The sequence below is a fragment of the Pseudorca crassidens genome, chromosome 7, assembly GCF_039906515.1.
Source record: "Pseudorca crassidens isolate mPseCra1 chromosome 7, mPseCra1.hap1, whole genome shotgun sequence".
Taxonomy (NCBI): domain Eukaryota; kingdom Metazoa; phylum Chordata; class Mammalia; order Artiodactyla; family Delphinidae; genus Pseudorca; species Pseudorca crassidens.
In genome coordinates, this window is record NC_090302.1 from 27544444 (window position 1) to 27570848 (window position 26405).

The 26405-nt window shown below is 35.4% G+C and overlaps 1 protein-coding gene across 5 annotated transcripts in view; it reads right to left on the reverse strand.

Moving 5' to 3' along the window:
* FSD1L (fibronectin type III and SPRY domain containing 1 like) overlaps positions 1-26405 on the reverse strand; it is a 70354-nt gene that overhangs the window by 16302 nt on the left and 27647 nt on the right. For 2 of the 5 annotated variants that reach the window (XM_067743753.1, XM_067743749.1), the window contains exons 5-12: positions 22532-22554; positions 17121-17242; positions 12197-12406; positions 10897-10995; positions 6704-6833; positions 5769-5801; positions 1070-1170; positions 364-615 (exon numbers count right to left, since the gene is read on the reverse strand). In XM_067743753.1, the coding sequence (XP_067599854.1) occupies positions 364-615; positions 1070-1170; positions 5769-5801; positions 6704-6833; positions 10897-10995; positions 12197-12406; positions 17121-17242; positions 22532-22554 (970 nt within the window). The remainder of the gene's footprint in view (positions 1-363; positions 616-1069; positions 1171-5768; positions 5802-6703; positions 6834-10896; positions 10996-12196; positions 12407-17120; positions 17243-22531; positions 22555-26405) is intronic. The other 3 variants (XM_067743752.1, XM_067743751.1, XM_067743750.1) reach the window with 3 other exon arrangements.

A 26405-nucleotide genomic window follows, 5' to 3' on the forward strand; every position in this document is an offset into this window, starting at 1 on the left:
CTAAGGTCTATTCCAACTCAAAAAATCTGACTCTACCACTCTTAACAAGTAATAAAACAAGGTAAAGGAGGAATTAAAACGGGCATGAGAAATTTGAAGGCTCAAGACTAAAATTAGCAAAAATCTCTTTTTCAAACTTACTTAGTATATTATAGATGAGTGCTTTTGCAGGCCTGCAAGCAGACATCGCGTGCCCTTTCAGTCAATTACAGAGCTGAAATTATGTTTGTGATCAAATCCCAGAAGGTCAAAATACCCTTACCACAATACTAATGGAAATTCTGTAGAGATGATTACTAACGAAAAGTACTGAAATACAAGCAACGATGACGAAATAACTTAGGAGAAAATCAGTAAACTTACCCCCATCAAAATCACAAAATACACCTATTCTTTCAGGAACTGTAACATCCAAGGCTTTGACTTTATTATTATGCTTTGCTGCAAATGTGTTTTGTAGCCAGTTGTTGACATGGATACACCAACTAGTGTTTGTCTTTCCTAATTGGTCAAATTTCCCCAAAGTCTTGTATGCTACTCCCACGCTGTAAGATTTACAATCCTTCTGGGCCTTGACCTCCCAGTAATGTTGTCCACTTTCAATAGCAGTGTCTCCTAGGAAAGATCAGAAGGTAAATTTGACTCTTACCTCTTCCTTATGAGTCACAGAGTTTTACCTATATCTTGGCCCACAAAATGGCACAAAAAATCTGGTTCAGGAGAAAAATCATGCTAACACACAGACACTAAATGCAGAGTATCTGCTATAATGACTTGTACATTTACTGCTAACTTTTCTGAATATAAAAGGCTTCAGAACTTTTCTTCCTTACTATCCCCTCAAGAGTTATAAATGTGGAGCACTATGTAAACTGAAGCAGAATTTAAAACATATCAATAAAAAGACAATTTGAAAACCCACCAAAGTAATTAAGCTTCAAGAGGGAGAAACTTTGGCAACAATTCATTCAATACACAGGCAGCCACTCCACCACTGAGTGTAAAGTCCACCATTGTGACTATGATGCCTTTAATCTGAGATAACGAAGAACTATTATGTTTATCCTACCCAGCACTGTATATGATTCCCCAGTAAAACGATCTCTGCTGCCTCTTACTGCTGGTGGCCTGGAGCCTATGGATGTCCGTTTAGGGGATGGTGTACCACTTCTAGATAAACAGGAACAAAAAGAAAAACAAATATTCTATGTTGCACATGTTTCACAAACTAAAATTACAAATCAAGAAATGAATCTTTCTAAAGATTTCTAATCACGCTGCACAAATAGCAACATTTAATTTTATTTGAATTATTTATTATTAAACAGATTTGTCAAGTATAACACTTAAATGTAAGAAGTCATCAACATAAAGCATGCTAAAAACACTAATACCATGCAGACCGAGCAAGGCTTGTACAAAGAACATACAGTTGAAATATGAGACAATACAAAAAGGGAAAAAAAGAACTCAAGGGAAAAAAAAAAGAACTCAAGAAAGATAATGGATTATAGCTTACATTTCTTGCAGTTAAATTTAGATGAAAAGCAAGACTTATTTTGGTAGGAGAAATGCTTTATAATACTTGTTATTATCCTGTGCATGGATTTGGGTAATTGCTATTTTTCTTTTTAAGACTTATGAGAATCAAAACTAAATAACCTTTTTTATAAGCAGTAGGTATTGGGTTGGCCAAAAGGTTCGTGCAGCTTTTTTCCGTAAGATGGCTCTACTAGCGCTTAGTTGTCTTTAACTTCATTCGAAACAGTTTTGTTAGACTATATTGTGACAGCTATCATATCAGTGTGCATTTAAAAAAAAAATCAAAATCGGTGAATTTTTGTGTAGTCATTTTAATACTGAAGATGGAAGAAAAAGAGCAACATTTTCAGCATATTATGCCTTATTATTTCAAGAAAGATAGAAACACAACTGAAATGCAAAAAAAGATTTGTGCAGTGTATGGAGAAGGTGCTGTGACTGATCAAACATGTCAGAAGTCGTTTGCAAAGTTTCGTGCTAGAGATTTCTCACTGGATAACATGCCACGGTTGGGTAGGCCAGTTGAAGTTGATAGCAATCAAATCGAGACATTAATTGAGAACAATCAACGACATGGGAGATAGCCGACCTACTCAAAATATCCAAATCAAGCACTGAAAATCATTTGCATGAGCTCAGTTACGTTAATCGCTTTGATGTTTGGGTTCCACATAAGTGAAAAAAACCTTCTTGACCATATTTCTGCGTGCGATTATCTACTGAAACATAATGATAGTGCTTCGTTTTTAAAAGAAATTGTGACAGGCAATTAAAAGTGGATACTGTTCAATAATGTGGAAGGGAAGAGATCATGGGGCAAGTGAAATGAACCACCACCAACCACACCACAGGCCAGTCTTCATCCAAAGAGGGTGATGTTGTGTATATGGTGGGATTGGAAGGGAGTTCTCTATGATGAGCTCCTTCCAGAAAACCAAACAATTAATTCCAACAAGTACTGCTCCCAGTTAGACCAACTGAAAGCAGCACTCGATGAAAAGCGTCCGGAATTAGTCAACAGAAAATGCATAATCTTCCATAAGTGTAACGCAAGACTACATGTTTCTTTGATGACCAGGCAAAAACCGCTACAGCTTGGCTGGGAAGTTCTGATTCATCCACCATGTTCACCAGACACTGCACCTTTGGATTTCCATTTATTTCGATCTTTACAAAATTCTCTTAATGGAAAAAATGTCAATTCCTTGGAAGACTGTAAAAGGCACCTGGAACAGTTCTTTGCTCAAAAAGATAAAAAGTTTTGGGAAGATAGAATTATGACATTGCCTGAAAAATGGCAGAAGGTAGTGGAACAAAATGGTGAATACATTGTTCAATAAAGTTCTGGGCGAAAATGAAAAATAGGTATTTTATTTTTACTTAAATACTGAAAGAAATTTTTGGCCGACCCAGTGTTTTTGTTCTGTATCTTTTCTTCTTAAAAAGAAAAACAGCAATTACCCAAATCCAGGCACAGGATAATATCAAGTATTATAAAGCACTTCTTCTACTAAAATGGACAAGATGCAACCTGACCTTCCTTTATCAAATTATATGATACGGTAAACTGGACAGTATTAAGGCCTCTCCACTAACTCCCCAAAACTCAAAATAGATCAAATCCCAAAGATGTTTAAAAAAATAAGATTTCAATTATATCAAATCACTGCATTCATAAAACAAAAAAAATTTATAACTTACCAGTAGTAAAGAAATAAAGGGAAAGCATGGCAAAAAGAAAAACAGATGTAACTACTAAGAATGGCAGCTTAAATTTCAGAGAAAAATTAAATAAGGAGATGTCTTCCTTTGCAGCATTCTAGACTTCCAACCTAAGTACATTTTTGCAAGAAGTGCAACAGCTGTTATTGTTTTAAAGCAGCGGTCCCCAACCTTTCTGGCATCAGGGACCGGTTTCGTGGAAGACAATTTTTCCATGGACCGGGGGAGGGATGGTTCAGGTGGTAAGGCGAGCGATGGGGAGCGATGGGGAGCGGCAGATGAAGCTTCGCTTGTTCACCTGCCGCTTACCTCCTGCTGTGCACCCTCCCTCCCAAGACGACTGTTATCGGTCACGGCCAGGACCGGGGCTTGGGGACCCCCTGTCTTAAAGTAAACATGATCCCATCCTTTAAAGACACCTCAGTCACTCAACTATCTGAATTAAGCCTCTTTGTTACCTCTACTCTGGATTATTTTACCAACTTCCCAGATGATCTCTCTGCTACCCAATTCACTTGTTCACTGTTACGAGATAAACCTAACTGATTCTCCTACTTTAAAATCTTCAAGCACTTTCTTACTGCCTACAAATGACTTAGCTTGGCTTTTCAGGTTCTTCTTGATTTGGGCCCACTCTGCTTTTCCAGCCTTCTCACCTCTGGAGAGCACTATCCAGCTAAATATAGTCACTCAAGTGTCCCTTAAACTCAGGCAATCTGCTTCAGTGCCTTTTCCTTTCCTTGCTCCTTCTCTCACTGCAAGTCCAAACGCTACACATTCTTCCACTTATTTGAGAACCAACCTAAATACCATTTCACTAATGAAGGTTTCCCAGATCCTACCAGGCTAAATAACTTTTCTGAAGAGTCCAGCTCCAGGCCAAAATCCTATGTATGATCTTTCAGGCCCAACAAGAAGCGATTATAAATGCTTGCCTTCTCTACCCCAGACTTGGTACAGAGCTAGTTCACTGCAGTTTCTAGAAGCAGTTGCAATACCCCCTGCAACCCCAAGCTCATATGAATGTCTGCATTCCTAGATTGGGCGCCTGTATTCAGAGGCCCCCTTACAGCAGGGGGCCCCCGGCTGAGACCCTTTCCAGCTGCCTCTTCAGAGACCTCCTTAAAGAGGGCAGGGGTCAGGGAGCAGTCTGAAGACACTTTTCTCCACTCTGTCTCAATACTTTTCTACTCCTAACTTTTCCCCCTCTCTCATTTCCTTGGCCTCAGGTCCATAAAACAATAGGAGAAGCCTTCTGTTTGGGCCTTCCTGGGCAGTGAGATGACCCTCAGATACTCACCATCTGCCATCTGCTCTCATTTACCTAACCCTCACCCTGAGCCATTCTGTTGTGAAAAGTGGAACCCTGGGGGGAGCTAACACCCTTTCCTTTGTGGCCTCTAGCTTATACTATCACAGTAAGTACATGAAGTCTTGATTGTTACTTTCAGTTTGGCTTATTGTCCTAACTGACCACTTCAACATGCGGCAGCTCAGGAAACCTTTCTTCCTCTAAACTCCCTGATTCACACATACTATTACACATAATCTCTATCTTGTATTATTGTTATTTATATAGAGAGATATATCTCATCTACATAAGTTAGGGCAAATTCCTTGAAGGCAGGGACAGTGTTTATCCCTATAAACTCCAAAATATCCAGCTGACATCCTGCAGTGAACAAATATTTATGGAAAGAATAAATGTATGTAACATTCCAGAAGTAGCCTACATAATAAAATACTCTTAAAAGGAGGGAAGAGAGAAAGAGAAATAACATGATGAAATTCTACATATAAGTATCCTAAAAATCTCCAAATGACCAAATGAAACTTCACTGATTCTATTAAATCCAGCAGCACTTTACAATTTATAATACACTAACTATGAAATCACTTTCACCAATAATAAGCAAATAAACTAGAAAAAAGAAAAGATAATTTTGAAAAGAGAACACATTCTGGTTTCTGGGAAAGATACGCAGTATCTTCAAATTAGCACATTATTACTTGTACAATTTGAAGTGATTCATCTTTCTGGCACTGTCCTAATAACTTCAGTAATGACCTTTATTTTTTATCCTTGATGCTTCTGAAACTGCATGATTATTATAAAACATAGGACACTTCACACCTGCCTCATGTCAAATATATATAAATGCAAAGCTGTAATGTTAGATATATTGAATACAGCACAACAAGAAAGGTGCCAAGTATAAGTAAATGCAGAAAAAAATCAGATAAAGGAAAATAATTCAAGAAAGACTTTAAAGCAGAGCTTATTGTTTTGTTATTGTATACAACATAATCCAAATAATATACAGCACATTATAATGCTGTAAATTCAAAACATAAGCCACCAATACAGACAGTCTACACAGACCAATATTTTAGCTTATGAAGGCTACTGCAATGGCTTCTGCTTATTGGTTAAAGAAAAATAAAAGTTATTCAGCCAAGCTAGATATACTAAGTCCTAGAACTATACAGACATAGATCATCACCTTGTATGTTTCTTCAGTGAAGTAACATGGGCACTGTCAGATAAAAATAGGCAACTGTTAAGAGACTGCTTTACAACTTAAATTTAACAGTTTATAGTAAAATTAGGTCAAAAGCCTGCTGAGGAATTTCTTTTGATTTACTGTTTAACTCACAGTGATTACCTTATTTTAGTTTGAGCAAAATTTATCTCTGTTTAAAGAGGCCCCCATACTTTGAGACTATCTAAATAAGTCCTACAATAATAAAAGGTCCCAAGCCTGCCTCTTTGTTCATAAGGCTGCTGATCAGGGGCCAGACACTGGGACTGTACATGGTAATAGCTGTCATTCACTGCAGACCTTCGGGTAAGACAGGTGATCTATAAGTCTAAAATTCAGGAACTATTGCTAGGAATTTCTCTCTAAGCAGTTCAAAGTGCTGTAGATATAACTTTAAAGTAATGGAATACTGAAATAAAAGGTGTAAGAAGAGGATTAGGAAAGAAACTTTAAAAAAAGTAATGAAAAATGTTAATGACAAATTCAAGTACTGATAATATTATATTCTTCACTTTGGTGTTACTAATAAGAATTTTTTTTAACATCTTTATTGGAGTATAATTGCTTTACAATGGTGTGTTAGTTTCTGCTTTATAACAAAGTGAATCAGCTATACATATACATATATCCCCATATCTCCTCCCTCTTGCATCTCCCTCCCACCCTCCCTATCCCACCCCTCTAGGTGGTCACAAAGCACTGAGCTGATCTCCCTGTGCTATGTGGCTGCTTCCCACTAGCTATCTATTTTACATTTGGTAGTGTATGTATGTCCAGTCCACTCTCTCACTTCGTCCCAGCTTACCCTTCCCAAGAATTTCATTTTAAGTTATTGTCAAGTAACAATCAATGTACAAGCATTTTATTCAGATAACAGATTTAATAAACTAGCTTACCTGCCCTTGTTCTCTTTTCCTTTAATTTTGCTTTCTTGACCTTTTCCTCCAGTAGGATCCCACTCTACACAGGTATCTTCAACTCTCAGGTTCAAATGGGAGGATGAGTTATCCAAACTGAAGTTAAGTGCTAACCAAAACAATATTTCAATTTTTTTAAATGTAGCATATCTCTAGTTTCTGAAGCACAACCATCATCACATTGTTTTCCTACTCAATGGATTTAACACTGTATATAGAGAATAAAGTTCCAATTCCTAATCCTAAAATTTAAAGTCTACAACGATAAAGCCGTAATCTACAAATTCCTACTCTATTTCCCGTTATTCTCCTCTATATATCTATCCTGTACTCCAACCAAATACAACGTACTTTCATGGCCACTGGTCTTTCTGCCATTCCTTCTGCTGGAATCAATAGCCTCAATTTCCTATTATTAGAGCATCAGCTGATTGTTATGACTAAATAGGAAGAGGAACTGGTAGAATTAAGGATGAGGAGAAAGTGATGTGGTGTAAAAAATTATAGAGCCTGGCACACACACATTTTCTCTTATGCCCTAACACTTAATAATTTCATATTTAAACTCTTAGTAGTTTCAAAATAAGGCAAGCACAGAGAAACAGGCCATGATGGCAGAAGCAAGGGAACTAATCCAGCTGATAGAGTTAAAGATGATATACATGGCAAAGAACAGACTGGGGAGAGGGGCTACTTAAATGAAATCAAATTTTAAAAATCCAAAACAAAACTATGCTTTTCAAATTATTTGGTATCGGGGGAACTATCTGTACTCTTCACAAGACTTACTCAGAACTGCTAATTTAGGAAATCAGTGTAACACAGTATTACCTTCTGCCTTGGATAATGAGCGTTAATCATTGAAATGTATTGATTCACAGCTGAGTAATGCACAGTTCTTCCTATTTAATATCCTAAGACCCTAACTGGGTCTTAGGCAAGGTATTATCTACTACATAGTTACCAATAAATCTGCTTATTAGTTATACTTCCCTCCAAAAATTTAAATTTCTGGTAAGTACTCAGTGAAGAAATATTCCTTTACAAAACCCCATTTCACTTAAGGATAATACGTGATTTAGCTAAGGTTTCAGTGTGTCTGTGAAATATACATCATCAAACAACAAAATATTCATATAGAGAACCTAGTGCTTACCTAGTGAATCAAGAATCCTTTTATACTCTACTGTTTCGTAAAGAGCACTTTAATTTTACCTATGCATCTGACCCATTGCTCAGTGTATTTTAAATATTCTAAATACAAATCTACTGACCATAACCACTTTTAGAAAATGTCATACTATATGCAAAAAAGTTAATAGCTTCCAAAATCTGCATGTAAACAGATAAGAGCTTACTGAAAGACGAAATAATGCAGCTTTTCAGTAAAAATGGAAACAGAATTCCTCAACAGGTGGGTTACTAAAAAGTTAGGATTAAGCAAAACTGAGACCCTGTATTACCAAGAATGAACTGCCTTAAGAAAACAGGGTTAACCTCTATATTAGTTATTAGTTAATATATGTGAGGGCATCTGCATTTTTGAGAGAAAGAAAAATTGGATATAACTCTAAGGTGCCATCACTCCCAGCTGCCTGTTAAAATCCTAAGGGAAGAAACAAATCCTAAAGCTATTCCCTGTGTTTCATGATGGAGAGATGAGTAGAGTCAAGGGTAGCAAAAACAGGTATCACCCCCAAGCCGCTTGAGACCAAATTTATCAAATACCACAGCACCCAAACAGTAAAGCATGGGTTCCAGTCCCAGGGGTGCAACCTTTTATCTCTTCTTTTTTGGACACTGTCCCTTTATGAGGCCTCAACTAAATCATAGAGGCTCTCTAAGGTAAGAGGGTTAATACCATGCAGTTTAAAAGCAAATAAAAGACTGGCCTCAAAAGTGAGAGCTCAAATTTTAGTCCTGTCTCTCATATAAGCCCTGTAATATAGCCAGGTATTAGTTTCCACATCTTTAAAAGTGTGAAAACAAAGTACCAAAAAAATTAGAACACAGACACAGATATGTTTCATGTGTTTAGTTTGTGTTGGTGGCTGCTTTCTAGGCACTGTAAAATTATATCATAGACACTAACATTTGAGGCTAGAAAGTAATTGGTGATTAATATCACATCATTTACGTTTACAAGGAAGTAAGGGATAATGTACTTTAAAAATTCTGGTCATAAGAAATATTATTCATCACTTTTGACAATTCCAATAACAGAAGAAATAGAGTTACATACAACTGGAGAGACAGATATTAACAATGTTCACTATTTTCCACACCAAGCACCACAAGTGGCAGGATATGAAGTTTGGGTAGGCCTCAACTATTAAATCTCCATCTCCTTCCCTTTGCCTCCAGTTCTTTGCTCATATACTTATTTCTACTGTTTGGTCAAAAAGGGCTGCAACAAGTCAAAAAATTAGTAAATAACTGTTTAACACAGCATTTAAAAAATCTGACTTTTCTCTGGAGCTCCTGTTGTCATTAGTGGCCACTCCAGTGGTATGGAATAACCCTAGAAAACCTGTGACCCATAGTTTCTTAAGAGATACTTTTACTCTGAGTCTCCCAGAAGGTCCCAGAAGATTCAGTGGGCCGCAGCGTTTAGTATCAGTCTAACCCAACCCCAGGGGGTTTACCCCGCAGAGAGAACTGCTCAAAAGGACTAGAATCAACTTAGTCTTTCCCTACAAACCCTAAGACCAAGAATTTGACTGGTAAAATCTAGACATTGCTAACAGGAGCAGACAGCCCAGCTCCAACGAAGCTACAAGCCAGTTATTCATTTTCCTGAATCTATGGAATTTGAATGGAAATGTACAATTCACCACATTTAGGTCCAAGTTTGGTCACTAAACATAAAAAGTAAATGAGAACAAAAGAAATAAAAAACATATAATATTCTTGAGGGAGGATATTAATAATAATGCAATTTTACCTGACAAGGGCTAAAATCAGGTCAAGTTATGTAGGAAGGATTATCTGCCTGTAAATATGACTATTTATGAAATGGTAAAAATCTCTATAAAGAAACCACAGTATCATCTCAGTTTGTTAACAAGTAATTCTAAGTAATTGCATTTCTTGGCTCAGTTATCTGTAGTTCTCAAATAAAAACATTTGCTAATCCAAATTACTTCGACTTAGTTTTGTTTCTTTTAATCTTTCTGATGCAAACATATTCTTATGAGTTTGTCTTGTCAATAACTTATGAACCTCATATCTTGTTTTATTCTAATATGATATTTTTATATCAGCCTCCAAATCACATCAAACTTCTGGCATTCAAACCCAATTTAAATGCTATATGAACTAGAGGTCAGTGGAACACTCTAAGGCCCAACTATCTAACAACAATGTGTAGAATCTGATTCTGGAAGTAAACTGAGTCAATTATCACCTCACGATTGGAAAGACCTCTAGCATTGTGGCCTTCAAATTGGTAAATACCTGAAAAATCTTCTGTGTTTAAATATGTTATTCTACAATAAATCCAAACTGTTCTCAGAGACTAGAAGCACTTACATTCCAGGTCCACAATAAGGGCTGGCACAGAACTTGTAAATCGATTCTTATTCACAACTTTCCAAGCTAGTTCTAGGAACAGACTTTAACTAACTTCACTTTCTTCACCTGCAAAATGGTTATCAATAATATCTATTCTACTGATCTCTCAAGATGGTTTCAATGATCAAATGAAGACTTGTGAGCTTTGTAAACATTATATAAATGTTAATTTCTACAATAAGATTTTAGAAAACAAAAAGAACCTGAACTAAACTGAATACGTCCTTCCCCATTATTGAGTCACAATCCATTCTCTGGGAAAACTCTGGGCAAACTCCAATCATGCGAATGTATTTATACTAGACTGAAATTTGTAAAGTAAGTATGCATGAGAGAACATAACACCATCACCAGTCTATTTTACCCATCTGAATACCACGGTAAAAGAAAAACTAATGAAAACCACTACTGTAGTCCTAATTTTCCCATCTTAAAATTCCTCCTGCTGAGAATTCCTTTGCGGGGTGGTGGGGGAAGTGGGGGTGAATCAAGGTGGGGAAGGAAGGCAACTATACATGAAATGTTTCCTGTCACGAAGTCTGGAATAATTACTGATGTCAAGTTCTGTTTCATGCTGTACAAGTAGCTACTGATCTTACCTTTGGTCTCTAGAGTCACTGGATCAGAACACTCTCCAGCCACAGCCTTGTTACAAGCCCGCACTCTGAAGTTCATATACTTTGAATCAAACTTTAGGCCTGAAAAAATGAAAAATGGCTTTCAGATATGAAAAGTAAAGGAATCTACTCCAAAAGTACGAGTATGAACCTTCAAACAGACATTTTTCCCTCCCTAGAACTATCTTTTTACTCAGGAAGGGTACAGATTTATGTTAAAAGGGTGATAATGCCTGAAATAAGAGAAATCATGATTTATCTATGATTTTCTTCAAAATAAATTATACAGTTTATCACTGGGCTTTTTAAACCTAGCAATAAAAAGATACTCTCAAGCCTCATTATAAGTAAGGTTTCATTCATGGAGAGACACTACAGTTTAAAATAACATATTCAATTTCTGGAAAGTAGACACTATAGAATTTTTATATTTATGACACATTGTTTCATATGTGAAAAATGAATTTAAAGAGAAAGTGAAGCATAAGGATTAACAGAAAAACTTTGAAGTCTGTCAGGTCTAGATTAAAATCTCAATCCAAAAATTACTAGCTACGGGACCTTCAACAACTTGACGGAGCCACAGTTTTGTATCTGTTAAAATAGAAAAGAGAAAACCAACCTCTTCACCGTAAAGACTAAATGAGATGTATTGTACTGATTAAATGAGATGTACTGTGTAATACACTTCAGCCCAGCTCCTGACAAATGGTAAGTGCTCAGTAATGGTAACGTTACTGTTACTGCTCACATAAAACAAATATTGAACAACTCAGGCAACATTTGGCCATTTCAAATACCCAAAGTCCCCTATACATGCAGATATGCTTTTAAAGACTATCAAAAGGCCAACACACAAATTTCTAATACCAAGTCACAGCTTAACTTTAAGTATTATCGTGAAGGTTATCAGAAAAGGGTAAAGGCAAGTCTTTACAGTATCACGGAAATGCAGGGTAGTGGATACATCTAGAAAATTGACAGCTTTTTTTATTGTTAGAAAACCAAGGTAAAAATTAAATGTCACTCTGAAATACAGTTTCCAGAACATCCTTTCATGTTTGTTTTAAATACACTGTTTTACCAGATTGCAAATATCCAGAAGTAATGAAAATGAAGGTTTTCTTGATATTTTAAGAGAAATTCATTTCCATAATAAATATACAAAAAGTCAGCTTGGCTAAAGAAACTTAATAACTTCATCTTTTAATGTAATTCAAAATATTTTTCACAATTACATCTATCTTCCGAGAATGAGATTCATGAAACGCAGTCATCTTACCTGATAGTGTATATTCAGTACCCTTAATATTGTCAATTATCTCCCAGCATCGCTCATCCTTTACACGTGGAAGTCCATCAAAATTAGTTTTCCTATATTCCAGTATAAAATGATCAATCTTATTATCTTCTTCTGGCATTCTCCAAGCTACTGTTACAGAATTGTCAGCCACCAAACACTCTACTGGATCTATCTCTGGAGCTTTGGGGACTGAAGAAAAAAAAAAAGCTCGTTTCTCACTATAGTACTAACCCAGTATTTATGTTTGTCGTTCAAATTATGCTTTTCATGTCGCTTTTAAACTGTTCAATTGAATCAGGCTAAGAGAAGGGATACCTTATAAATGCAAAATAACCATTTTTCTAGCTCTGTTTTAAAATTCATATTTCAAAGTTTTTCATAGACTTATTCAAAGTATATTAAAACCCTAGTTAGCAAAAAGCAATTCAAACATGCTAAGAATAAAGAATCAAGAATGATTTGTTACTTCTCAACACGTTTTTAATCTGTTATTTCAAACAGCTGGAGAATATAAATTAAATCACTATTGACAAAATAAAATAACTTGCTTTGAATCCAAAGATTAAAATAATTCAAGGTATTTTCAATGTATTTAAAAAACCTAGTTTATAAAATAACTGTAATTTCTCAACACTGAAAATGAACTCCGCAACCCCACAAAATATTTAAGCATTTTTAAATGTTTCTCCAAAGAGTTCTATGATTCATTAAAACAAACTGAGGTAAATGAATCACAATTAACATGAATGAACATTAATCAATTTCTTTTCCATGAAAGAGGTTTTCCATAGCTCCTCAACATTAACAGATGTTCCACTTAAATAGCAGGCTAACTGGAGAATGTGGTCCTCCAGTGATACAGATGGGTCTGAAATGTGTGAAACTGTGCAAGTACTGTATTTAAACCTTTTGTTGCTAAAAAAAGGTTTTAAAAGATTTACTCCAAGTATGTAAGGTTGGTTCAACATTCTAAACTAGTTAATGTAAACTATCACATCAGTAGAAGAAAAATCAGATGATCAGAAGAAAAATTGTATGATCATATCAATAGATGGAGAAAAAAATATTTTACAAAATCCAACATTCACTCATGACAAAAGCTCTCAGTAAACTAGGGAACTTTACTTGATAAAGAACATCTACAAAAAAAACTACAGTTAACATTAATGTTGAGAAACTAGATACTTTTCCCCTAAGGCAATGACATCCCCTCTCTCCACTCCTACTCAACACTGTACTGGAAGTTCTAGCTAAATGCTATAAGACAAGGAAAAGAAGTAAAACATACACAAATTAGGAAGGAAGAAATAAAACTGTCTTTGTTTGCTGATGACATGATTGTCTATGTAGAAAATCTCAAAGAATCAACAGAAAAATTCCTGGAACTAACAAGCTTATAGCAAGACTGTAGGATACAAGGGATGAACAGGCAGAGTACAAGGGAATTTTAGGGCAGTGAAACTATTCTGTATGATAAGGTAGTGGTGGATACATGACACGATCCATTTATCAAAAGTCGTAGAACTGTATAACACAGAGTGAACCCTAATGTAAACTGTGGACTTTAGCTAATAATAATTTATCAATTACTACAAAAGTACTACACTAATGCAAGACATTAATAACCGTGGAAACTGTATGTGGGGGAGGAGCGGAAGCATATGGTAACTCTGTATTACCTGTTCAATTTTCCATAAACCTAAACGTGTTCTAAAAAACAAAGTATTAATTTTTTAAAAAACTATAATAACAAAGGAATTCTATACATGAAAATTCAAAGCAATGTGAGACCTAACAAAGAACAAAGTAAACCAAATATCTTAGATACAATAATCAAGACCAAGATGAACAGAATTTGATATACATTTTAAATCTTCAAGCCTAACTAGTAAGAAAGGGAGGAAAGGAGAGAGGTGGGACAATTGATCTCCATTAGCTATAGTCTTCAAAGTTGAACTACTGCATGTGTGTAATTGTACAATAAATACTTGGAATCTAATATATCTTATCAGTAAGACAACAGACAAAGAAATACTTATCATTTCTCATTATGATTAATTTCCTTCATCTGTCTGTAGGGGTTTCGTCCCTATAATACATTACAGATGTTAGTCTCTTGTTACCGGAATATAAGCAATACAGACTACTATTCATTGCTATGGGAAGAGATACAGGCATTCATAAATTTAATATGCTGTGCAGTGCCTACATGTGAGGAAATGTAACGGCCTATGGCATGTAGTAATTTTATAGTTTTGCTGAGTTAAAACCTGTACTGAATGTCCCAAGAGGCTTATATACAGACAGAATCACTTAATTTGTAAGTGGGTCCAGCTAACTCCCCACTATCTATCTCCCAAATTCAGCTACCATTCCAGTAAGAATGTACTAGCAAGAAGATTCTTCTTTCTTGTGAATAATGGCCCCAGAAGAAAGCAAACTTGGGAGGGAAAAAGAAAATTTAGATAATTTAAGTCAAATATTCTGTAATAACCTATATGGGAAAAGAATCTGAAAAAATGGATATATGCGTATGGATAACTGAATCACTTTGCTTTACACCTGAAACTAACAGAACACTGTAAATCAACCATACTCCAAAATAAAATAAAAATTAAATTTAAAAAAAAGAGTGGTAGGTCAAATTAAGAGTGACTTGGGGGCTTCCCTGGTGGCGCAGCGGTTGAGAGTCTGCCTGCCGATGCAGGGGACACGGGTTCATGCCCCGGTCCGGGAAGATCCCACATGCCACGGAGCGGCTGGGCCCGTGACCCATGGCCGCTGAGCCTGCGCGTCCGGAGCCTGTGCTCCGCAACGGGAGAGGCCACAACAGTGAGAGGCCCGTGTACCGCAAAAAAAAAAAAAAAGAGTGACTTGGATCTGATATGTAGGAAGTTCACCCAATATTCTAAACAGAAGTAAGAGAAGAGCTTCAACAAATGTGGGATAAAAGTTCAGGGGAAGATGAATGTTCGTAAACTTGTAATATAAAAATATTAGGAAAGGCAGAACTCTCTTTAGAAATGAGAATGGAAAGCAATTCACAGCAACTTCCATAAAGCAACAGTTAAATTGTGTGGACATTGGTGTAAGAATTCTGCTAATGTTTTTCTCTGCATGTGAATGTAAAAGGACAACTGACATCAATACTGCCACAAACATGTTTCTCTTCTTGGCTGCAGAGGCTCAGAAAGGATATAAACTCTAAGTTGCAATGTATAAATAATGGCTTACAGCAGAAGAAAATGACTGTAATTATTAACATCCATCATCATCACTTACAATGTGCAGGCTCAGATAAGTCCAAAACTCATTACTATACATAATTCAGTATAGAGTTGATTTTTGCAGTGTTTATAGAAGGAATTATTAAGGGATGAAGGTATTCACTTTTAAGTTAATCTGATTGGATCTTATAGGAAATTTTTATGCTGTAGCAGAATACAAAAAATTAGTAATATGAATTCACCTTTCATAAATTTTAACAACCTATTATACCTTCCTTCAGGATGAAACTCCTCCACAAAAGGATTTCTTGCTTTTCATTATACCTCATTCCTTCAGACTGTCTTAACAGTTTGCAAAAGAGGAAATCCTAACTGTGCATGCAATCTACTTGACTGTACGGCAGACATGGCCTTGGTTTGTTAAGCCATCACTGAAAATCAAGGAAAGTAATGGTGAGAAGACTTCTTTTTTAGTAGTTTTTTAAAAAAATCCAACTACTACTACTCATGCGTATATTCACAATCTACCACTCCTGACTCTCCTTCTGAATTGAGTAGTAGTGTGAATGAAAATGTAATGGTTAGGAATTCTGAAAGGCCAATTTACAGATAGGTATCCACTGACAAGTATGTATACTTCCTTCCTCTACAACTATGATTCCTTCTCTCATCTTTTCCTTCTCTAAACTCCTCTAGAACTTCTGATCTATACCACACAAGTTAATACTTCACTTGTACTACCATTACTAGTTCCATTATAGTTTCATGACTACTAACTTTGTCTTTCCAATCATATTCTAAAGTCCTGGACTAAATCTTCAGAGAAGAAAAGAATGGTTTCATATGATCAACATTCTCTACTCAAAAACAGCTAACCTCCAAAAACCATAAACCTGTAAGTAAAACACTTTGCTTTCAAGAGATTTCCTGATCCCCCAAATCACCACGTCCAAATTGTTTTAGCTATCAACTTAACCACATTACTTGATGTTAGTAAAAAGAGAATAATAACCGAAAGGTCCTTAACTGGCTCTTTCACACCTGTGGACAGTAACTTGGGACTCAATTTCAAATGGTTCTGACTGCTGGAATACCCTCACACTAATACTCTAATAAACCAATGTTAACACATTACTACTGGAAATAAAATTCCATCTGAACCAGCAACCACCACAATAATGGTAATAACAACCGTTAACTTTCACTGCGTGTTAACTGTGTGCCAGGTACTATTTCAAGTGCTTTAGAGGTCTCAGTTCACTTAATCCTTATAAAAACCCCAGAAGGATAACATCACATTTTAAAGATGAAGAAAATGAGGGAGAGTTAAATAACTTGTTAAGGCTACACAGCAAGTAAGCGGTAGCCAGGATGCAAATCTAGAAGTCTGGCCCCACGACTCACTGTGAACCACCGTGGCATATTGCTTCTCTCTGCCAAACTAGCAACAAAAGGTATCCCTTTCTTGGGTTCTTAAAATGGAATCTTTACTATCAGTAAAATAATTATCTAAAAATAAAGACTAGCAAATTCAGTTATTCCTTAGCTGAAAGAAGAAAAAAAAAATCACACTATACTTCCTTAATATTTACATTCTAATGTTCATTACAGAAAAATCTTGAAGGAAAAAAAAGGTTTTTTAAATAACTTTACATGTAATATATGTACTAACTTACCTGGCAAAAACTTCAAAGTTTGCAATATCTGTCTTTCCTGAGAAAAATCCACCATTAAATGAGTCATGCTGTCACTGACCTTTGGTTTCAAAGAAAGGCGGAAAGCTGAAGCCATTGTCACTCTACAGAAAACACAAACATAAACATTCTTTTAAAAATAAAAGAATGGGAAGTATCGTATCATATTTAACTTATAAAATGAACAGATAGAACTTACTTCACTCTAGTGATTTCAGAAGCTATTGCTTCTAGATCTTTTGAAAATTAACTTAATAAAAAACTGTAAAATGTTTTTAAATTTAAAGACATTTAAGATAACCCTTAAAGAACTTTCCTCCAGCCAGTTTTACAAAATTGCATAAAATTACAAATAACTCAAGAGACAAATATCCAAGATAAATCATCTTTAACAGACCCAACAATCCTCTGAACCTCTGTACACTCAATCTGATTTCCTGATGCCAGCCTCACCCCTTTTCATATGCCAAATAATGAACTGTAAATATACCCTGATTCAAACATTCTGCCTAGTTGTCACAGCCATTCCATGTGTCCTTAAATAAAAGTAGAGGTACACTGACCAAATACTGCATAGCTTGGTAGCTGCTATAGGCCATGGATGAGAAAGGAGAGAAGTAAAATTACAATTTTGAATACCATGCTAGTAGGTGTCACTCTGATCTAGCAACATCAACTGAATGGAAGGAGACAAGAAGAAACAGCCCTGTGAAACCATATGCCATGGAAATAACAGAAACTCAATAAATATATTTTAGATGAATGTGGTATACAAAACAAAGAAAGGAAGAAGCCATACCAGACATCATTTTACCCAAAGCAGGGGGAAATTGTTCTGTCAATTAAAACTAGAGATTAAAAGAAATTCTCATATTCTATTCATTTGTTATTTTATCTCAAATTTCAATTTTTCATATTACAGTAGATTTCCACATGTATCACAAAGTAACTCTCCTTATTATCTTTGGTCAAAAAATGACACAAAAATGCTATTCATGAATGTTGCCCTCCTAGTACAGAATTTGGCAGAGGAAGTAAATAGAGCTGCAGGAACAAAGGGAATACCAGGCCTAGTCATTCAGATCTACCAAACTACCCTAAAGATCAATGGTATGAAAGGTATCAAACATATTGCTGTATTCAGTTACTTGGGGATGAAAAATGTCACACTGTTGCTGTATTCAGCCATTTTCTTTCATCTTAAAACTAGGAAAGTAGTCACTTTAGTAGTAACAAAGAGTGAACAGCAGCTGATCTATTTATCAAGAAGGAAGTGCTATGAAAAAACGCTCATCATCGCTAATAATTAGAGAAATGCAAATCAAAACTACAATGAGGCACCACCTCACACTGGTCAGAATAGCCATCATTAAAAGTCTACAAATAACAAGTGCTGGAGAGGGTGTGGAGAAAAGGGAACCCTCCTACACTGCTGGTGGGAATGTAAATTGGTGCAGCCACTATGGAGAACAGTAGAGAGGTTCCTCAAAAAACCAGAGTTGCCAGATGATTCAGCAATTTTGCTCCTGGGCATGTATCTGGACAAAACTATAATTCAAAAAGATACGTGCACCTCTATGTTCATGGCAGCACTATTCACAATAGCCAAGTCTTGGAAACAACCTAAACGTCCATTGACCAATGAAAGGATAAAGACGATATGGTACATATATGCAATGGAATACTACTCAGACATAAAAAAAGAACGAAATAATGCCATTTGCAGCAACATGGATGGAACTAGAGATTATCATACTAAGCGAGGTCAGAGAGAAAAAAAATACCATATGATACCACTTATATGTGGAATCTAAAATATGACACAAATGAACTTACCTACAACACAGAAATAGACACACAGACAGAGAGAACAGACTTGTGGTTGTCAAGGGGGGAGAAGGGGTTGTGGAGGGATGGAGTGGAAATTCGGAGTTAGCAGATACAAACTATTATATATATCAATAGAATGGATAAACAACAAGGTCCTACTGTATAGCACAGGAACTACCTTCAATATCCTGTGATAAACCATAACAGAAAAGAATATAAAAAAAGAATGTATATATATGTATAACTGAATCACTTTGCTGTACGGCAGAAATTAACACATTGTAAATCAACAACACTTTAATTTAAAAAAAAAAGGAAGTGCTATACTAAAAAACAATTTATGGAGAAGGGAACTCACACTTAACTGAATGGCAAGTATAATGCTGAGCATTTCACACATTATTACTTTAAGCTCTTGGTTCTCAATAGTAAAATTCCAGATCACATCAATAAGAAGTTAGGAACAAAGGCTAAATCTTACATATGTTGTTCTTGACAGTCCCAAGTATCTTTCGATTTAAAGACTTCTTAAAGAGCTATATTCAGATAGGTACTTGGTAAATGCCCACTGAATCAATGAACAGGTTTGAACTTACTTGGTTGCTTCTAAACCTGATGATTTAAAAGTTTGTTGAGAACTGTTGAGAAAAATATCTGAAAGTATTTTAAGGAATTTAAACCTGAAACTTTATCTGTAAAACTTGATTTAACCATTATGGCCTCTCCTGTGATAAACCATAATGGAAAATAATATTTTAAAATGTATACGTCTATGTATACCTGAATTACTTTGCTGCACAGCAGAAATTAACACAACATTGTAAATCAACTATACTTCAATTAAAAAAAAACCCAACAAATAAAAGCATAGTATGTACACTCTTCAAGATAAACCTGGGGGAAAAATATCACTATGGCCTCAAAGAAAAATTATATCCCCTAAAGATATATCAGAAAGGCCTATCAAAGTCTAAAAAAAGAATAATGACCTTTATTTTCTAGACAATGAAAATTTCAGTCTCCATAAATCAAGTTAGATGTACAACAATGCTATAATTTTCCAAAAGACTGGACTTTTTATTTTTAAACTGAATATATTTAGACAACTGTGCCTCAAAGCCCAAACTAACAATCTAAAATCCACAGATACGTCTCTACATTACAGGTTCCATGTGGTTAGGAATGTTTTAATTCACCTTGCCCATTTGTTTTTACTGGAGTATAATTGCTTCACAATGTTGTGTTAGTTTCTGCTGTACAATGAAGTGAATCAGCTGTATGTATACATATATCCCCTCCCTCTTGGACCCCCCCCTCACCCGACCATCCCACCCATCTAGGTCATCACAGAGCACCAAGCTGAACTCCTTGTGCTTTATTACAAGTTCCCACCTGTTATCTATTTTACAGATGGTAGTGTATTTATGTCAAACCTAATCTCTCAATTCATCCCACCCTACCCTTCACCCGTGTCCACACGTCCATTCTCTACATCTGCGTTTCTCTTCCTGCCCTGCAAATAGGTTCGTTCATATTACCATTTTTCTAGATTCCACATATATGCGTTATATACGATATTTGTTTTTCTCTTTCTGACATACTTCACTCTGTATGAAAGACTCTAGGTCCATCCACATCTCTACAAATGACCAGATTTCGTTCCTTTTTATGGCTGAGTAATATTCCATCGTATATATGTACCATTTGGTTCATTTCTAATAGTAAATAGTTCAGTAAAGCTGAACACAAGGATCTCTTCCTCCTAGTTTTATTTTTGCAAAGAGAAAATAACTGCAAGGTTTCTTTCAAAGTCTTCGGACGGCCCAAAGCCTGATTAGGAAGTGACTTCTAATCCAGAAAATCACAGACCAGAGCAGGATTTTGTGCAGTAGGTGGCTAAACAGAAGAATACTCTAGCCAGGGTGGAAGATGGATTACTTACGGCAAATTCCAGCACACATAACCCAAATATACCTTATCCAGAAAACTGACCTACCTAGCATCCATTCCTCATACAGCCAATACTTTTCACTTTCAAACTCTCATAATCTCCTTTCTACATCCAGGATTTATAAGAATAATCCAAGTCTTTAAACACTCCCTGATATAAAATATACGAAAAATACTGTATAGCACAGGGAACTCTACTCAATACTCTGTAATGACCTACATGGGAATAGAACCTAAAAAAGAGTGGATGTATGTATATGTATAACTGATTCACTCTGCTGTACACCAGAAACGAACACAACATTGTAAATCAACTATACACCAATAAAAATTAATTTTTAAAAAATATGTAAAAAATAGAAAAATTAATATTTGTGCTAAGAATGCTATGACTGCCATGTGAATCTTGCCTCTAGTCAAATAAAAGGCCACTAGAAAAACACAAGAGTTGAAGTCTTCAGCCAAGATTAACAATACAACACTGGTTTTCACATAATACATACAGAATAATTTTGTGAATTATCTGATGAATAATTTAATCTAGGACTCAGAGTGGTGCTTTGAAGAGCTGTGCCTTTCAGAGAATTTCATTTTCCTCAAATGAAGAAATCTTAAGTGATAATTTCACTACAGTCAATGCTCAGTGACTAGCCAAGCAGATCAAAACCATCCGTTCTGTGATAACCCAATCCAAAATTGCCAACAGCTCTTTTAGCCCTTTCGTACATTCATTACAGCAAATACTAAATTACCTGTGCTAATCCTGGCTCTACCAATGGTAAAGACCTTTAAGCCAAAGCCTATCATCATTTTCTTTAATCTTCTCCTCCCACAAACTAGACAGTAGTGGCATTAGAAATAGAGATGGCACCAGGAACAAGATGGAATGAGAATACAAAGGTGTTAAAACAGGAGAGCAGTGAAGTAGGAGAGCAATAGCTCTTGTTTTGTGTGTGTGGCTTTTAAGGACTTTATTGACCCAGTGGGTCCAGTAGGTTGAGTCCAAGTAGTACATCTGAGACACAGATCACAAACATAACGAGTTATCATCAGGCTGGCTTTTGTTGCTGTGGTTGTGATACCGACCAGGGTTCTTGGCCTTCCCCCCGATCAACAGAAATTGACTAGAGGCCAGACAAGAAATTCAGGCAAGGCTTTATTGGGGCTGCGTCAGCTGCAGGAGGGAGCGAAAAAGGAGAGCTTTAGCTCCTGAGGAACGAAATAAGGCTGTAACTTCTCATAAAATAAGACACGCTTATATTGGTAAAATTTAAGAACAACAAAAAATACATTCAGGAATATATATGTTTTTAATTATTCAAAATAGTTCCCCATCTACTAGCATAGCTAATTAAGAACTGTACTAAAACTATATTATACCAGAAATGAAATTCTTTTGGAAGTACATAATTGTCAATAACTATGTTTTTTAAAACTCTTTCTGATATACTGTTTATTCCGGAATATATGCAGAAGACTTTTTCTCTTTTTTTTTGCACTTCGCCATTAGGTGTATTTATTTTAACTAACGAGATTCTAATAAGAAACTTCTTGAATTTCATTTCTGACTTCACTGTTGATACTTAAATAAAAACGTAGGTTTTATACCATACCTATCCTTGATCTGTCTGGCAGCCTTGGAGCAAATCAGGGAGAAGAGAAAGAAGGCAGTTAGTGCTTTTCATGCAAGTTTCAATGGCAGTGACATGCAAGAAAAGTTAGGATTAAAAACCCTGAAATAGATTAGTTCATATTCATCAAAACATAAATTACAAGAAATCTGTACAGTTCACATCAGCTTGCATAATGTGATGTTAGAACTATAGTTGGAAATCCAGTCCCGATATAAATCACCTTAAAATAAGGAGGAAAATTTAACACTTCAAACTAATTCCAGATGACTATAAATGTTTTTTCTTACCTTAAGATTATCAACACACACCTCCACTTTCATTCAGTCTGACACTCTTCAACTAGAACAATCAACCTCCTTCATGGGGCACACATTTCTATGCATTCTGATGGTTTTCTTATACATTTCAAATCTGCTCTTCAATTTTTCTTCAGAGATCTCTTTCACCACTTCATAAATGGTTCTTCCAAGTTTTCTCTACTTGCCTTCACTGGGCAAGGACTTTGTATTCTGAGAGCTTGCCTGCTAACATATAAAACTAGGCTGCAGTTCTACAATCCTTTACCCAAAAAAATGAAGTCGTAATGGCAAAAATTCAGACAAGGAGAAACCAAAGAAACACTTCTAGCAATAGGGTCTTTCCCTCAGATGACTTCAGAGAAGCTGCCAACTTAAACCTACGCTACTTAAGCTATCTTTTTTTTTTTTTTTTGAGAATGCTAGCACAAGTTTAGGAAGAGGGCACAGCTATTACTCAGTGCTGTATGTCACAGAAAATTGATGAAAAATACATGCAGAAACTGCTGTCCCCTTTAAATTTACATACCATATAATAGGTCCAACAAAAGGTTTTTTCCCCACGCTGACCATCATAATTAACAACACATGGCTATTATGCTTGATATTCTAATCCCAGTGTCTAGCATAAAGCTCGGCACATAGTAAGATTTAATAACTACTAAATTTAATTGAACATTAATTAGATGTATTCAGCAATGTTTCTGTTGTCTCTCTTCTTCAGTTCTAATATTGTTCTTACTTGGTATTGGTCATTTTTATACCCATCCTAAAATATTCTGGTCTGCATACCTGTCTACACAAAAAGAACAGAATTGAGATTTAGAAAATGAGCACATCCCAGCACTATCATAATCAACTCCATGACCTTGTATACTAATCATTCTATTTGGTCCTTAATGCTTCTAAAGACGCATTCCAAGCTCCAGATACTACAGCAAACAACCCAATTCTGTGGCATCTATAATACGTGCCATGAGTCATACATAAAAGTACAAAGTACCTACTTTGGTACTAGGAATAAGAAATGTTAAGAAAAGTCAATTACATATACATCAGAAACTAATATTGTATGTCGAATTTACCTTTAAAAAGTTAATTACACTGATTTTTTAAAAATTATTGTCATTATAGCTAGAATTATAACCAAAGATTTTTATACAAGTGTGAAAGGAGGGGAAGAGGAGACTCAACTCTGCACTTGATGTTTCTTTACACATGGAGAAAAGTGCCACTAGCCTTGCTCTCTATTCCCTCATTTTCTCCTGGGAAGATGATATGACTTAATCTGATTATGAGTTTGGAAGGACAAACTAGAAATAAGTAGCTCAGCACCTTTCCCTCTTTCTGGCAGCTTGCTTGCCCACAGAGAACATATATTCTATATTCGGTTCTTTCCCTCTATTCAGCAAGTTTCATTGAAACAGGCTCCCCTCACACACAAAGACCTGAGGTAGCCCTGTACTTACATCCCTGGGTGGGGTAAGTCTGTCTACTTCTAGGATTCAATATTAGGAAGTGTGCCCATTGATATAAGCCAAATTCTCCAATATCATTTTATTTGGCCTCTTATCAACTTTATTGTTTTGTCTTATTTCCCAATTGGTTTAGAACTTGGTTAAAGGAATGTTACTTACCAGTTACTCCCAAATAACCCAACAATATAAAGACCATTACTGTTTTTAAAACTGACCATAATGATTCAATTTTGTGTCTAGTATTAATTTAGTAAGGTGCCTTTTTTTTAGTGCATCTGTGTGCAAGTGTGCACATGTACACACGCATGTAAAGCTTCCATGTTATTGTTTAATATACTAGGCTGTTCATGACAAACCAGAAAATAGATGAAAAGCCAGATAATCTAGGAAAAATTGTTCCCATGTATTTATATATGTATTTATATATGTATCCCATGTATTTATATATATAAATACACCCAGTTGGTAAAACTGGAGACCCTCCATGGTTCCTCTTTCATTTAGGTTCAAATTTTATAGTATATACACTGTATAAATGCAGAAGAGGTTGAAGAAGTTATACTGTGCAATGAGAAAAGGATAGAAAGTCTCAAATTATGCAGGTATTTCAATATAAGGGCCCAACTTCAAGAAATGTCTTAAATTGGAAAATAGATTGTTTACTTTTTTCCTGGAATTTCTTCTCCCAAAGCAGAAAGCTATCCAAAAGATATATATTAATATGTTGCTTGATTCCTCTAAGTTTCAGTTCCAAGAGTGATGCATTTTTGTCAATTAAACATCTCTACTTAATGAGTACCACCTGATCCCAGGATTTACCACTGCTCTGTCTCCAATACATTTATTTGTATCTACATAATACCACTTTGTGAATTATGAAGAGGTCTCAGTGAATACTTAGATTTTTAGGTTATGACAGTGTACACTATTGGAAAGCCTTCAAGAAACATTCATCATATTACTTTGTTCAACATCACTATTTTCAATTTCAATCACTATTTCGATTTCAATATTCTACTGAAATCCTGTTTGCCAACAATTCATTTCTCTCTCTTATCATCAGAGATGGCTCCTTTCTCTCTCTCTCTGAGATTCCCTTCCTCCACCTCTCAAATGTTATTTAAAATAAATCCTACAATTCTGACCCTTTATTTTACCAGTTATGTGAATCTGTCACCTGAGACCAAACTTCCTTAAATAAAACTGTAATAATAATGGAGAAGTAATCACAAATGGTTTTTTATCACTACCAATTAAATATAAAGTATTTAAACCAGATCTTTTCCCAATCTGCAATGAGCAGATATAGAAACTACTTTCCTCCATGAATTTATTTCAGCCCTCTGAAGATTAAGATCTTATTGTTTCTATATTTCTTCTTAATATCTTCATTTTTCTCCTTTTATAGAAAGACATTAGAAGCAAAGTACTCTAAAATAGTTCCATATATGGAGGAGCTAATTAAATAGTGTTTCCTAAACACAATTAAAATAGGAATAATAAAGAAGTTTTAGACCTTGCTTACTGTACTCAATGAATCATTTACCCAAACAGAACAAAATTTGAGATTTCCAAATTTCTTCCCAACCAGCAGAAATTTTTTAACTTTTTAAAAATAAGGAGCATTAGACCAAGTTTTAAGAGCTCTGAGTTTCAGCCCATCACATTAACCAGCAAGTCACTTAACTCTTTTAGGACTCAATTATCTCATCTATAAAATGATGAGCACAATGATATCTTTGAACCCTAAACTCCATCCTAAACCGTCTTATGTGTAGATAATGACTTTTTTAAATTCTCTAAAATAAATTAAACATTTTAACAATCTAATTCTCCAAAATACAGGCTGAAATAGAGAAAGGTAGCAAGGGAAAAGTTAGTTAAAATCAGAGCACTGAAACAGCAACAAAAATAAGAATATATCTGTTTCTGAATGATAACTGCTGAGAGAAAAATATACTAACAGTGTCAAAAGAATGAATGTAACAAAGGCTAGATGTCACATTTTCAGGAGAAGATTTATCTTGATTTTGATTTGCAGTAAAGTCCAATAGAGTTCCTAGTAAAAACGTGAATGCC